Raw genomic sequence first — 15,043 nt, forward strand, 5'->3', positions numbered from 1 at the left:
ACCAAAGAAAGGACACAAAAATGTTAATAAAAACCTTTATTTTTCAGTTTTTGTTAGCTTTTTCAGCGATCGCTTTTTAAGCTTATTGTTTTGCCCATTTTGACCCGTTTAGCTCAATCCCCTAAAGCACCGCTCCAACGAAACCACCTGCAATCACTTTGCCCAGTTACGTACAACCTTAGCAACCCTCTACGATCAAAATAACCACATCAACAACCAGCCGACACCATGGAAGAACACAAGAAAAAAAACAACACAAGACGACGTCTGATTAAGACTGATGGTACCGAATCAAACGCCTGTGTGAACTACCAGCTGAAAGTTTTTAGGGGGAAAAGAAAAATATATGCAGGAACAGAAACTTCACAAACATGGAGTGTTGACAAACCCAGAACTTAAGAGCAAGCTTGAAACTAAAAAAAAAGAAAGAGAGAAAGAAAGAAACCAGCACCAGCTACGCAAGAAACTGTATTTACAAGATAGCTGCAGTTTTTCTTTTTTTGTTCATTGTCAGAATGAGACGGTGGCCAGTGGGACCGGACGCCATTATTACATCATTGGTAAGCTGTGGAACTCATTGTGGTTATAACAAGCAGGTGATCGCATGGAGCTCATACATTCAAGCTATACATATATATCTATGTACACAAAGTATAAATAAAACCACAAAATGAGAACGTGAAGATTACTTACTCTCTTTACATTTTCAACACAAAAGGTACACAATCAATCTGGATAAAAGGTTCTACGGCTACAAATTGGGGAGCCCAATCAAGCAAGTGCTCGTTTATTTGGAGGAGTCGATGTCAATGTGCCCTCCTGTGCGGATTACTTCACATATTAAAAGACAACTAGAAAATCTTCCTATCATCCCAAGCTTGCTCTTAAGGATTTATTACAGGCAACTACAACACCGTTTTTAGTCAAATTGTTTTTTTTCTGTTTTGTTGTTGTACTGTTAACGTACATTCATCTTAAGACGCCTTCAGTCAAAACTCATTAAAAGCTGAAATATTAAAAAGGAAAAACGACGAGGTTTCTATGCAGACAGGCATTTTGATCATAGAGGTCACCGAGGTCATTTATTCAAATGAGGAAAAAAAATACAAGCAGGAGAAAACAGGGGCGATCAAAGATTTAAAGGGGCAGTATCTTTTAACTGATTCTTATACAATTAAACATCTTCAATAGATTACATTTTGGGTTACTGGTTAGGACCTTTTTCATTAATTTATTTTAAACTGGAGTGTTCATATGTGGGAGTGAAACACACCAATTACATGTAAAGGGAAAATAAGATTGCATAGAACAAAAACATTGCTATTTGATGTGGGTTTTTTTTTTTTAAAGACAAAAAAAATTGTTGAGAAAAGATTAACAAAATATCCAGGAAGTGTGGTTCACTCCCACAATTCCCTTTGAATGCCACTGCCTTGGACTCAGTGCTCAATGTGAACCATGCAGGCAGCGCTCAGGGGGAAATCTTACAGATGCTTGCAGACTTGGACTGGAAAAATAGTTTGAGCCCACTCAAGGTTACATATGTGCATGTCTGAAGTTTGTTGCTCTCAAGTTCCAAACATGCAGACATGATGGGAAGAAACTCCTCAGTGGTTAACTAAACGCAGTTCAACACTACCGGTGTTACAATTTAAAAGGCCCTTCTTTAGCGAAATACCATTAAAAGCGTACTGTCTCTTTGAATCCCACTAAATCCCTGGGGTTGGAAATGACAAAAGGGGTCAACTGGTGTCTGCCTTTCGATGTTTCCGCCTGGTCTCACTCTTCCTGCCAACCCTCAGCTCCTCTGAGGCGTCGCTTCAGCCCGATTTGGTTCCGACCAGAGACATCAGTCCATCCGTGCTCATGGACTTGGGGCGCTCCAAGGGGAAGCCGAGGGCTCTGCTCCACACCAGCTGGGCGAGGACGCCGAGAGCGCGGGACACACCGAAGAGGACGGTGTAGTAGTTCATCTCCGTCATCCCGTAGTACTGCACACACACACACACAAATTAGACTGAATACAGCAAATATGGCCGCCATGGCTCACTGCAAAAAACACAAAATCTCACAAAATCTCGTTTTTATCGTTTACTATCTTAGACAAAACTAACCCAGTTAACTTTTTAGCAAGAAATAGAGGCTTGTTTTAAGTACATAATTAACTTAGAACATTTTTCCCATGTTATAAGTTCATTTCTCTGCCAGTAGAACAAGTTCTTTTTCATCAATATTTTTTTTAAGGTTTTAATGNCTCTAGTGGCATTTATTTGATAGTTAATTGACAGGAGGCTTGGTAATGACAGATGGGGAAGGGCAGGGGTCACCAGGCCGAGAATTGAACTTGTGACGGCCGCGTTGGGGACTAGGGCCTCCGCACATGGGTTGTCCTTAACCCCTGCGCCACGACAGCACACCCCTTTTTCATCAATATTAAGGAATTACTTAAAACAAGCCTACACATGTTGCTGAAAAGTTACTTTTGAGTTAGTTTGTCTCATTTCAAGTTTACTAAGATATTTGCACTAGAAACTAAACCAAAAATACTTAATAAAAATTTGTGTTTTTGCAGTGTTAGTTAATTGGAAAAAAGAAAGAAAAAATCACAAACAATTGTCATGGACGGACTGGTCAACGTGAAAAGATGTTCAATATTATCTAACACTACTTACTGTAGAAATGTGAATCTTTCAGTGTGTAATGATTTGATTCAGAAGTTATTTTACAGTCTAGAGATTCTGTTTAAAATATGTGATTGAAAAGAAGAGTGCAAACAAAAAACACTTCAGACAGTTCTGTAAGCTTCCATACTATATCAAATTACATCAGTTTATAAATGACAAAAGCAGATTTGTGCATAAAGCCCTAACCTAAATGATCAGTATTAAGTTAGCTTAGCTTTTTCTTAAATAAAAAAGTGCCAGAGTATTGAAATATGCTGTATAATAGCAAATACAAGCGGCAAAGACGTAGATTTTAAAAACATGTTAAAATCGATTTAGAATTCCCAGAACTAGAAATTGCATGTTTTTTTTTTTGCAGCTCAGCTACGTGAAACTGGGCTGCAAATTACACTCCACACTGTTCAGATTTCATTTCCCTGCTTTACCCAGGTCTGTGTTGGTTTGTCACAGAAAACCTGTCATGCTAACAAATTCAGCTGCACGATAAATTGTCCCAGAAGTTACTTCGATAGACGATAATATTGTTGTTTTGAGACCATCTTTGACTAATGTATTGGTAAAGACAAAAGAATGCAAGAACACTCTCAAAAAGCAACAAACATTAAATTGTAATGAACATTTAACACTGGAACTGGGAGGCATTTTAAACACCAAAGATAAACAAAACAAAATTGTCCTTCAAAAGGGAAAAAGGGAAAGTTGAAACCAAAACATCAACCTGAAATGTTTACCTTCCAGAAAGAAAAGAGAAAAACGATAAATCATGATAATAAAAATTATTGAGCTTGTTTTAATTTATCATGCGATTAGATGATTTATCGATCATTGTGACAGGCGTAGGTGTAACATGGCTGATGAAGTGAGAGGCGCTGTGGACAGCATCTTACCTGCAGAAGGACTCCACTGTGAGCATCCACGTTGGGCCAGGGGTTCTTGGCTTTCCCCTGCTCCAGCAGCACATTGGGTACAATCTTGTAAAGCTGCGCAACCAGCTTGAACATGGGGTCATTGGGCAGATGCTTCAGGGCAAACTCGCGCTGGCAGGTGTAACGCGGGTCAGTCTTTCTTAGGACAGCATGACCGTAGCCTGGAACCACCTTGAAAAAATAAATATGCGACGCGCCTCGTTACACAACCGATGAGATCGCAATCTCCCTGCATGTCGACGCAAACGAAGTCGTGACTGGGTGGGAATGTTTGGGTTTGATTTTTACCCTGCCAGACTTGAGTGTGTTCCAGATATAATCCCTCATCCTCTCATCAGATACTTCTCCTCCGAGCTCCTTCTGCAGGGCCGTCAGCCACACCAGCACTTCCTGCAACAGAAAACAAGTTTTTACGTTTCCATCCATTTCATGAATATCATTATGTTATTAGTGCAACACAGTGAGGTGAGCACTTCAGTAAAATGCCAGGATTGGAGATGAAAATAAAACACAAATGAACTACAGAAGCCAGTTTAAATTCACATCATTTATTACCGTCATTAATGTCTTGTGATAATATTGTACAGAAGAGAAACTAAAATATAATAAAATTTTATGCCTTACTCTTTGAATGGGCTGAGAAAGTCATAAAAAAATCTCAAAATATCTTCTCTAAGTTTTAATGTACTTAGGAAATGGATATAATTTTTGTAATATAAAAAAAAAATTGGTCTGATGTAACTTTAGATGGTGAGAAAAAAATGTGTCTTTTTATTACCTTTAAATGTGGTTTCAATTGTAAATAACACTTTCCAAATGTAAACTTTAAATGAAACGTTAGATTGCATTTTATTCCACAACTTTGTAGTTTGAATATCAAGAACTTTCCAAACCTAGAAATTAAAGCATTTTTAAGTATTTCAAGCACTATGATACCATGAACCATGATAGCTGGAGAAACTTTGGCAATAAATTAATGAGGATATTATTTTAGCTAATGATTAATAATATGAAAACACTAGAAAGTTAATAAAATAAGTATAAAAATTAAAAACACTAAGGTAGGTAGTTTGAACCACGACATAAAAGTTTACTGTTGGTTAAAATGGAAATAAAAAGCTAAATTTCCTTCAGCAAGTAGCAAGAGAAGTCCATATAAATAAATCCTGAAATGTACGAAGTTACAACAAATACATAAAACTCACACAGTCTTTAAAATAAACCATTTAAAAAGCACTATGGGATTTGTCTCAATATATTTAGTACAAGTAAACATTATTGCAATATTATTATTGGAATAAGGTATTAATTATAGCAGTTTTTCTGAGGCTCCATTCTCAATCTACTTATTCGTTAGGTTTATTAGGGCCGACTTGTTTCATAAGAAAAATGTCTACACAAAAACAAAAAACATTTTGTACTGTTAAAGAATTTGATTCCAAGCTAAAAAAACGCCCCAAAAAAATCCTCTTTAATAATTATTAGTAACATCTTCATCATGCCTGTCCAGGGTTCCCGTCAGTGTATTTTAAGCCTGGCGGGCCACCAGGCTTTCCTTGTGCCTGTGCCCCTACCAAGCGAAGCATTGCTTGTTTATTTAAGTCTTTTTAAAATGTTTGCATTTTCTAAGATTTTATAGTTGGTATTCAGGTATTAATCTTTCAGTAACATAATTATCAAGTGAAATTTTCAAAATTTTGTGTCAACATTTTTTTAACTCAAAAACACGACAGGCTGATGGATGAATGAGTGCCGACGCTCCAACCACCAGGTTTAGCAGGTTTTCTGGGGGAAACCGCACTGCATGTTTATGAATTTGCTAACGGGGCAAACAGAGCAGGTTAAAAAGGCTACTTTAGATTAAGATGATAATATGTACGAACCTGATTGGCCAGGCCGTGGAGCGGACCGGCCAGACCGTTCATAGCTGCGCTGAAGGACAGGTAGGGATCGGACAGGGCGCTCCCTACTAGGTGGCTGGTGTGGGCGCTGACGTTGCCTCCTTCATGATCACTGGTGGAAAAAAAAAGAGAAACATCATCATCAGGAGGAAACTACACCTCAAACATGTTTGCATTCAAAATCAATACAATATTGATAAAGCATCGACTGATGGATTTCCTCAGTTGTAAACCGGACACCAATACAGAAAAAAGAAACTTCTTCCAAATAATTTGTAACTTGAATAAGCCGCATAACACTAACTTTAGTTGTTTAATCTTTATTGTTGCATCAACCTTCCAGACACCTCAAGTCCTCTGGTTCTGCTCTGCATCCCCAGAACCAGAACCAAACATGGAGAAGCAGCATTCAGCTTCTTTACACTGCAAGTCTGGAATAAACCTCCAGAAAACTGCCGAAACACTGAGTTCCTTTAAATCAAGGCTAAAAACCCAGCTATAAATGAAACATTTTGATGCGACGGCACTTGACAAATTGTAATACCTCAACTGTTGACCGTGTTGTAAGATTTTGTATTTTTATAATGTTGAACTGCCTTATTGCTGAAATATGCTAGATAAATAAACTCAATTAATTGATTCCCAGTGAAGCAAATTTCACAAACCAGTCACTATATTATATTGCAAATTTCAACACTTGAAGATAAGTAGACATGTGCAGTATGACGAATAAAACAACTGTTACAACTCTGATAGCCAGAGAACGATAACGGTAAGAAATGGAAAGAAATAAGTAGAAAAATACACAAATTAGAAGAACATTATTAAACAATTATAGGTTTGTCTATTGTAAGAGAGGATTACAAGGTTGGTTACTAAAAATAAAATACAATTTTCTTAGTGTCACATAGTTTACCCATAAACTAAATTCTTCAGTCTTGTTATTGAGAAAATGTTACTTTTTCCATTTTATAGACGTTATATCCATCCAGTCATCCAAGATTGGTTTGTCCTGTGAAAACCATTTTCTTATAATAATCTTTTTACTTGTTAATATAATAGTCATTAGATATTCGTTTCTCTGATATTCTCACCAAAATACCTGAACTTGCTCTCTAAAGGAATGTTCTGCTTTAAAATCTCTCGTAGGGCTTTTCAGTAACATTTTATCATTGGGCAGTCGCAAAAAAACATTTTTTTTCCCCTCATGTGTGGGTTTCATTTTGCAAATCCAGCTGAATTTGAAGCTTTTGGAGGGGAAAATGCTGCAGGTTAAATAAACGACCTGAAATGAAAGTGCTGAGCTTCTTTGCAAAGATAAGATCATGAGGGAAGTTAATGTTTCCTGAAGTTGCTTTTCCACAGAGCCTTTTCAAGTAACCAATATAGTTACCTTGGCTGGTTTTTTCCAAATCAGGAAATGAGGCCAAATTAGACAAAGCAGGTATAAATCTATCCTAGAACACAGAGCTGAAGAGGAGGAAGTGTGTTTTTGGACTAAAGCCAGAACCAAAAGTTGAGTTTTGTGACTGAATGTTGTTAAACTGAAAGAGCCGTTTATTTGTTGCAGGTGTTCGTATTTTCCACAGCCTCAGGTGACTGCATGAGGGTGTGGTCACATGTCAGGTACCTGATGCTGGCGTCACCACAAGGTAGTTGGGTGAGTGTGTTATTGTGCCAACGCGCTACTTCCTTCGAATGACTCACTAGAGACGAAATGCAGCACAGAAACCAACTCAGCTGGCAGCTTAAATTCATACTTTAACTCTACTGACAGGAGTAATTTGTATTTTTGCTTTCAATCGACATTCTAACTATTTTCTGACTGGCAGCAGAGGGACAAACACCCCCATCGAAGCCATTTTTAGGAATTACAAACAGAAACGTTGTGGTTTATAGCATATATGTTCCAAAATATAAAATACTCAAAGCTGTCCAGGATTGTGGATCATCCTGGTGAACGTTGATCGACCGTAAACTAACAAACGCTGTAGTTCAAATTGTTCTGAACTAAATGAACTCCGGTTGAATGAGCTGGTTTCTTTTTAAAAGATCTACCAGATGCATAGTCTGTATGTCATTGTTTTCAAACTAAATATAGTTTTACATCTATGTTTTAACATTTTTAATGACACTGTTGTGTAGTGAAAGTGTACATCTGTAAGTAACTGCTGACAACTGCCAGGAAGCTCTCGTAAAAGAGATTTTTTCATCTCTAAAAGTTTTTATTCTGGTAAATAAAAGTTGAAGAAGATCTAGAAATACATTTAATATTTTTAGAGACTACTGAAAATTATTAAAACATAAGATGCATAAAAAGCAAGTAGCTTTAGAAGAAGAGAAGCTAACTAAGGTTAGCCTAACTCAGCTCCTCAGTCCTGATTGTCCTGCTTTTTAATTTTTGTCATATAAAGAAAAATGTTGAGTCAAATACCAGCAGTTAAAAAAAAAACAGTCACAGCAACCAACTTCAATATGCCACATTCAGAACTTGCACCATAAAACTACCATTGTTAGTTTTAAATCTAACAAAAAGAAACCAGGTTTATGATGCATGAAGACATTTAATTTCCCACCTGTGGATGGTGAGGTAGAGCCTCATTAGCTCGGTGAACTGGACGTCACTGTAGCCCAGCATGTTGGTGAAATTGTGGGACCAGTCCAGGTTGGAGTCGATGGCCCCGATGCTGCTGCCTTCACGGTAAAGGTTGCGGTAGATCTTAGCAGCGATGCATGGCAGCTTGGCAATCAAGTCCATGGAGTCTTCATAGACGAACTAAGAAAAGCAACGCAAACGGTTGAGTTTCTCTTCCCATTTAAACAAATAAAGTGAAAAAGACTGGACAGAAACTTTGTGAAAAATTAATCAAGATTAGTGGCACTTCACCAAAAGAGTCTGCTATGTTGCACTCAGTCCCAGAGCCACCGTTTATCAGGACATGAAGTGTTGAGCAGATTTACACTCACCTCCCAGTACTTGGACTTGTGCACTCCCTCAGAGTACGCCCGGGCAAAGCTGCTCTCGCTGTTCAGAGCCGTGATGGCGGCACTGAACTGCGACATGGGGTGCAGGTTTGTGGGGAAGTTATCCAACATGGTGACAACGTGAGAGGGGAGTGCTGCTCTCTTCGCCCACTCTTTGGACACCCAGTTTACCTACAGGGACAAAACAAAGGTAAAACACTCAAACTCAGGATCAAGCAGCTGAAAGCCAACACTACAATCAGATAAAAGTAGCGTCTTATCAATGGTATTGATACTGTTCAAAGAGGTTAGTTGAAGCAATAAAATCTCAGTGACTTCAGCTTCAGTTTTTGTACAGTAGGTCAAAGTGCAACGACAGAAGGGCCATCTCTGGAACAGTTTTTGAAGTACATCATTTTATGGAAATACTAGCAGTGCGCTGATTGTAATTTTCTGGCCAATTGCTGATCTTTAAAATGCCTGACCTGCCAGTTTTTTTGTCTGAAATGTCGCCATCTAGGAAGTCACTGACTTGATGACAGGAGGGTGACTATTGTTAACTGGAAGCATGCAGACATGACGAGGTACGCCGGTCTGTCAGTCAAACCTCTCATGAGGGAGCAGAAAAGGACAGCGGCTGATTTTTAGACCTTTGGATAAGGTCAGTGGACAGGATCGGCTTCACATGTAAGCATCGACCGATCACCAATCTCCCAAAATAAAGGAAATCGTGAGGAAAACCATGACTCATTTCCAACTGCTGATAATCTATCACACTAGAACCAATCAAAAGTGTTTCCAACTTTTGTAATGATTAACTCGATCCCCATTCGAGGCTCCAAAAATCAATCAAAAAGCTATTCCCAAATAATCAGAGTTGTCTTACAGAAAGGAAGTGCATTTAAATGCTTACAGTCGTCTAAACTAAAGACGTTACTGCAAAAATTAAATATGAGTCATACTTAATTTGTGTATTTAAAAAAAGCTTCACAAAGCCTTTTTGTTTATATTTGGTTCCTGTTTCCTATGGTTGGATGCACTCATTATGTGTCGCTTCTTATTTGAATTCCAGTCATTTACAGTGAGGTGCTGTGTTATTATAGATGCACCAAATATATTTCTTTGAATAAACAACTTTGCTATCCTTGCTTGATCTTAAGGTGTCACTTATATCTCTAAGAAATTGGACGCTGACTAGTTAGCATGCCAGATTCTCCTTGTTCAAATCAACAGCATCTTTCGTGTTCCTCACCTGCTCCTCCGTTGGGACTTGTCCCGTTACCAGCAGCCAAAAGAGGCCTTCAGGCAGCGGCTCCGCACCTCCTGGAGCTTTAGGCAGCAACTTCTGACACTCTGGAATGCTGTAGCCTCTGAAACGGATGCCCTGCACACCAACACACACAGAGGACACAATGAACTCAAAAAATAAATAAAAACAAATATTCAGCAAGAGGTTTTCCTAAACAGCATAAAAATGTTGGGATTGGGCCGGTCACAAGAAGATAGATTGTCCCAGAAATTATTGAAATAAACAAACCATTTTCAAGTAATATATTGAAGATTGTATAATAACACAAGTTCACCCTCTCAAAGGCATTTTAAATGTCCAAAATAAAACACAATATCCAAATACAATAAATAAAAAAAGGAAATGAAAAACACACAAATAAAATGAATTATGAAGTGTCTGTAAACAAAACTGACCTTCAAAAAAAATTTAATCAGAATGCAAATCGAGTTCATTTTAACTTATGTGATTAATTGACAGGCTTAGTTGAAATGAAAAGTTTTAAATGTAACACAGCAGATGCATGTCAATAAGTTGTTTCTAAATTAATCTTGTGTAATACTGACATTTTCTTAAAAGCTACATTTTTAGTTTCCGTTAACTGTTCGCCATAGTACTGAAAGGGAGGTAAATAAAATACATTTCTACATGTATGATGGGTCACTTTTTGTTTTTAATTACTGCAATAAACCAGATTCTTGGACAACATTCACACTTATTGAGACGATTCCATATGGCTTCCAAATATCAATTTCAGGATTTTTTTTAAACTTGACTTTTAACAAACAAAATAAAACACAAATGCTTTTTTATGTTTGGACAGTTCATCTGGTATGGCCTGATCAATCGTTGTGCATTTGCAGGAACAATTGATCAACTAAAGATGTTTTAACATGTCAAACTGTCAAAACAAAAGGTTTTTGTTCAATAACAGCTGTTCACCTCTATGACCCTCATTTTCTGAAATGTTTTGTACTATAAAAAAAAAAAAAAAAAACCTTACCTCATCTGGATCCAACACAGATGTTTCATATACCAGCCCCTTCATCCCTCTCATTCCACCATAGACCTGTTAAATAATCATAACCACGGGGTTTTGAAAATCACCAGCATTAGGAGAAAAATAAAAACAGGCGAACTTGCTATAAAGAAATAAAACTAGACCACAAGACAATAAATTCCCCTGCAGTCCACCTGGAAACCGTCATCAAGCGTTATGGCAGTGCTGTAAATGTCTGAGTCTATACATGTTTGTTTGAGATCTGCAGAGATTTGGAGTGACTCAGCTGAAATCTCTGTTGGCAGGAATCAGTTCATACTGTGACCTCAGAGGCAGATGACCGCCCAGTGATACCTGACACAGTAAACCAGCCAGGACAGGACTAAATGGATTATGTACTGCAGCCACGGCATTATTAATCTCTGTCCTGGTCAAAAGCTGAGGCAGACCTTTCTAAATTAATATACAGAGTCAGATCTCCACCCCTCTCCTACTTTTAAAAGCAGAGAAGTCTTTACAGTTCCTTTACTATCTGCATCCATATTTACTTACTATAACATGTAAATGGCTGTTACTCACCATGTCAACAGTAATCTGACCTATGTTTGTTTTGCCATACTGTTGTTTAAAATTCTTAATCCTGGTCTGTTCTTTTGGGATGAGGTCTGCCAACACATCCTTCAGATTCTGGAGAGAGAAAAAAAGCAAAATTAATTTAACAAAACCCTTTATTTACTCTTATGTTAAACTAAAACACAAAAATAACAAGGATTAGAGTCTTCTCAACACTTTGGAGCAACAGAGGTTAGTAGTATCATGATATCATATATTTTTAAAGTGTTTTATGTATTATAATAAAAACAAGTGACAAGTGAGGACAGTTAAAATATTTATACTTACTGTGGTTGATGCAGTGGCATTCCTAGCTGCCACAAATAAGTACGTGGCATTCTGTGAATGAGACAAGCAGTAGAAAGACTGAATATAAATTTAAACTTTCCATCATCAGAAACCAAACATCTCCAAAGTAATAAAAACTTATGGAAACTAACTTTTTTTTTTTTTTGGCTTAAATGAAAAATAAAAAGTTAATTACAGCTCAGCAGAACTACAAATGCATTCACAGAGTTTAGTTGAATATTTTACACAGGATAAATGAGATGGATAATCTAACTTGTGGTTAGATGGTTGCTAAAAAAGCAAGTAGTCAAATCAAATAGCTACTATGTACTTTATCGATCCTGGTTTCTATTTTTAACTCGGTTATTCTGGTGTAGCAGGGAGGTAAAACTTTCCAACATTCAGTTTGTCAAATTAGATGATTATAAGCAGCAGGAAACGACTAAAAACACATTGAACATTTCAACTCTGATAATCAGATTCCTATTAAATAAATAAATATACTTTTAGAAGTCCGTTAGTGCATTCCTATGCACATTTCTACAGTTATTTTCCTACCCTGTTAAGCTGTTTTTAATACAGACTTGAATAATAAAATGTACTACATTTTTGCCTCTTTTGTAAATTGTTGTTTTTCCCCAGTTTTCTGCTGTTTTTCAAACTTTCAACTCAGTGCGAGACGTTACGACCGAATTTTGTTTGCCTCCTTTAATTTTCTGTTAACTTTCATATATTTTTCTGTTTATCAACTTTCTTCTCTGCGTTGTGTTTTTAGGATATTTATGAATAAATTGGGTTGATAGAAATTAACTAGTATTATTTTTTTATTAATGATTTATTATCGAATGTGTGCATCTTGTACACTCTACGTTTTGTGATTTTGATGCTGAAGAACTGACTTTTGTCAAATGTCAGATTACTTTATGTAAATAATATAAATAGTAATATTATTGTAAAAATAAAAATGTATACAATAATGAAAGGATATATTTAAAAACTACAGCAAAACTCTGCAAGCGTAAGCTATGCAAGCGTAAGCTATGCAAGCGCTTACTGGACTCTCAAATGTAACAATAGATGAGGAAAAACTATGGCAAAGTGCTCTGCTTCTCCCACAAGAACCCAACTGAGCAGGGTCAAGCCAAGGGTCTGCGAAACAAAAGGGAGGTTTTTGCATCACTACACACTCTTTACACAGCTGAGAGAAAGGTTGCACAACATTTCTACTAAGTGTTATGTATATGGAGCCGCTTAACGCAGAAGTGGAGAAACTACATTTCACAGAAAGGTTAATGGAGTCAGCATCCAAAAGGTTGTGTTTATAAGAAAACAAAAAAAAAAAAACATTACTAGCATTTAGCATTTTCTGTGGTTTACCAACAAAACAATCTGGTTTAGAAATGAAACACTGTCAATATTTAGATGCTGGTTAATTAGTGATGCACCAATCAACTGGAATGAGATCAAAATAGGCCAACTTTCCCCTGATCAGCATGTTAGATACTGAAAAATATATCTATTTCTTCCATTCAATGTACTTTTGTGAGTTTAATAATAAAGGCTGAGGAGAGATAATTTGATACACAAAGATAACCTTGTAAACTTTTGACTCTAAACTACATCTGCATATCTATAGCAATTTTTAAAAACGTATTAAACCTTTGAAATTTGCTTTCTGCCTTCTAAAAAAATTTCCTCCTCCCCTCTACCCCAAATACACTTTTAATAAAGAGAGTGAAGTTTTTTTGTCATTCTAGACTAAAAGTGTCTCACATAAGGTTGTTTTATGTCATAGCTGGAGTCATAAGATGTTATCTAACTGCAGAAAAAAGGCCAACTCATATTTTTTATCAGCTGAGATAACAGGTGATAAGCGAAGAAGTTAAATGTGCCAGAGGTCAGCTTCATCTATAAGGACACCAGACCAAGCAAGGTGGGAAACTACTTAGTCACCAGTTATATTCTTAAAGGAGAGGCATCTGTAAAGATACTGTAAATATTTCAGTAGGAAGTGACGCATAGAAATACAGGTAATTTTTGCCTTGTAAGGTCAGTAGAGTAGGACACAGCCACTGAAAGGTTTAAATTAGGGGTACTTGATCACAAACTGGCAGCAGTATAGCTGCCTTTCCAGAACTTCATCTGTTAAAATAATAAGATATTCGATTAACTATTAAACATATCTCCATTCTCAAATTGCGAGTCAGATAAGAGTGTATTCCTACCACGTTTACTTTGAATGACTGTGAGCACACAAGGAAGAACACATGTTTCTGCAGCACTGCTTATTAGATTCGTGTACGGTATGCTGCAAACCTTATCCTGGCACGGCATTAGACACAGCTGAAGTATTAATCTTAATGTGAAGGTCAACAGGGAAGAGGGATAATCACCAAGTTAAAAATCAGTCTAAAGGTAAATACATGGTAATGTAAACAATTAAAAGATCTAAGAGAAATAAACTGACTCTTAGAGGGCTTAGAGGTATGAAGGTCTGAGGAAACATGTCCAGGGTGAGACTTTAGCAGGCCAGCTTTACAAGAAAACCTCCCTCAAGCTAATATTTGCTGACAAGACGCGAGTTCCTATTACACAACCAAATTATGGAACAAGGGGAAAGGAAAACTACTGTTAAAATATTTGACAATGTTTGCGCAACAACCCCATAGAAAGTTCCCAAAAGTGTAGTACACACTCTGCCTGATAGTGCTGTGCTAGCTAACACCAGCTAGCCAGCTACTAGCATTGTTAGCAGCCTAACCGAAAGTTAGCTCGAAGATAACGTCAGCCGTTTGGACAAAAATACTACACGCCGTGTTTCTTATCGTCTTACCTTTGAATTGAGAAGTTTAGGCGCTAGCCTGCTGATAGTCAGGAAGGACATTGTGTCTATATCAAAGTGTTATTACTACTTCCTTTTTTTCTAACAAATGGAGCCACTGCCAGTGCACCACGGACCAGGTTGAAGGTGCCCCTCCAGAAACTAGAAGGTTGAAGAAGGATTCAGGCCTGTTACTCCCCGCTGTATTGATTGGATGATGCGCTGGATTGGTGGAATGACGTAGTTGGGTGTGATTGGTCAAAGTAGAGATAAGATAAATGTGATTGGATTGGGTCATCCTTGGGTTTGTGACGACAGGTTTAAACCATGGTCTGTCCATTTTCCCACTTATGTCTCTGGACAGAGACGGCAAAGACCTTTGGCTAACTTATCGTAGATCTCTATGAACAGGCTTTGAATTAAAATGTTAAATTATTTAATTTATTTCAGACATTCCACCAAGAGAAAAAAACACAAACAAAACAAAGGTAGTACTTACATATTCGGAATATGGTATTCCTAAGTGTAAATGCAGTTCTCATTTACATACCATGCACAA

General features: G+C 37.2%; 1 protein-coding gene across 1 annotated transcript; it reads right to left on the bottom strand.

The window, feature by feature from the left end:
- Nucleotides 1-1,656: 1,656 nt before the first annotated feature.
- Nucleotides 1,657-14,663, bottom strand: cs (citrate synthase). Its single transcript, XM_015017025.1, has 11 exons — nt 14,497-14,663; nt 11,664-11,714; nt 11,343-11,450; nt 10,767-10,832; nt 9,728-9,859; nt 8,479-8,667; nt 8,088-8,287; nt 5,494-5,623; nt 3,899-4,000; nt 3,572-3,781; nt 1,657-1,991 (listed from the first exon to the last, which is right to left on the bottom strand). Exons 1-11 carry the CDS (start codon nt 14,545-14,547, stop codon nt 1,821-1,823), a joined length of 1,410 nt encoding a protein of 469 aa, XP_014872511.1. The 5' UTR covers nt 14,548-14,663; the 3' UTR covers nt 1,657-1,820.
- Between the last annotated feature and the right edge of the window lie 380 nt (nt 14,664-15,043).

Source organism: Poecilia latipinna, unplaced genomic scaffold (genome assembly GCF_001443285.1).
Source record: "Poecilia latipinna isolate Pla-1442-1.1 unplaced genomic scaffold, P_latipinna-1.0 Scaffold2092, whole genome shotgun sequence".
Classification (NCBI taxonomy): domain Eukaryota; kingdom Metazoa; phylum Chordata; class Actinopteri; order Cyprinodontiformes; family Poeciliidae; genus Poecilia; species Poecilia latipinna.

Bases quoted from the DNA above. Each gene is read 5' to 3' on its own strand.
- cs (XM_015017025.1), bottom strand. From the start codon at position 14,547: ATGTCCTTCCTGACTATCAGCAGGCTAGCGCCTAAACTTCTCAATTCA. The intron at 4,001-5,493 runs GTTCGTACATAT...TTTCTGTTGCAG, and splicing joins TCCACGGCCTGGCCAATCAG to GAAGTGCTGGTGTGGCTGAC. The intron at 1,992-3,571 runs GTAAGATGCTGT...GTGTGTGTGCAG, and splicing joins ACAGTGGAGTCCTTCTGCAG to TACTACGGGATGACGGAGAT.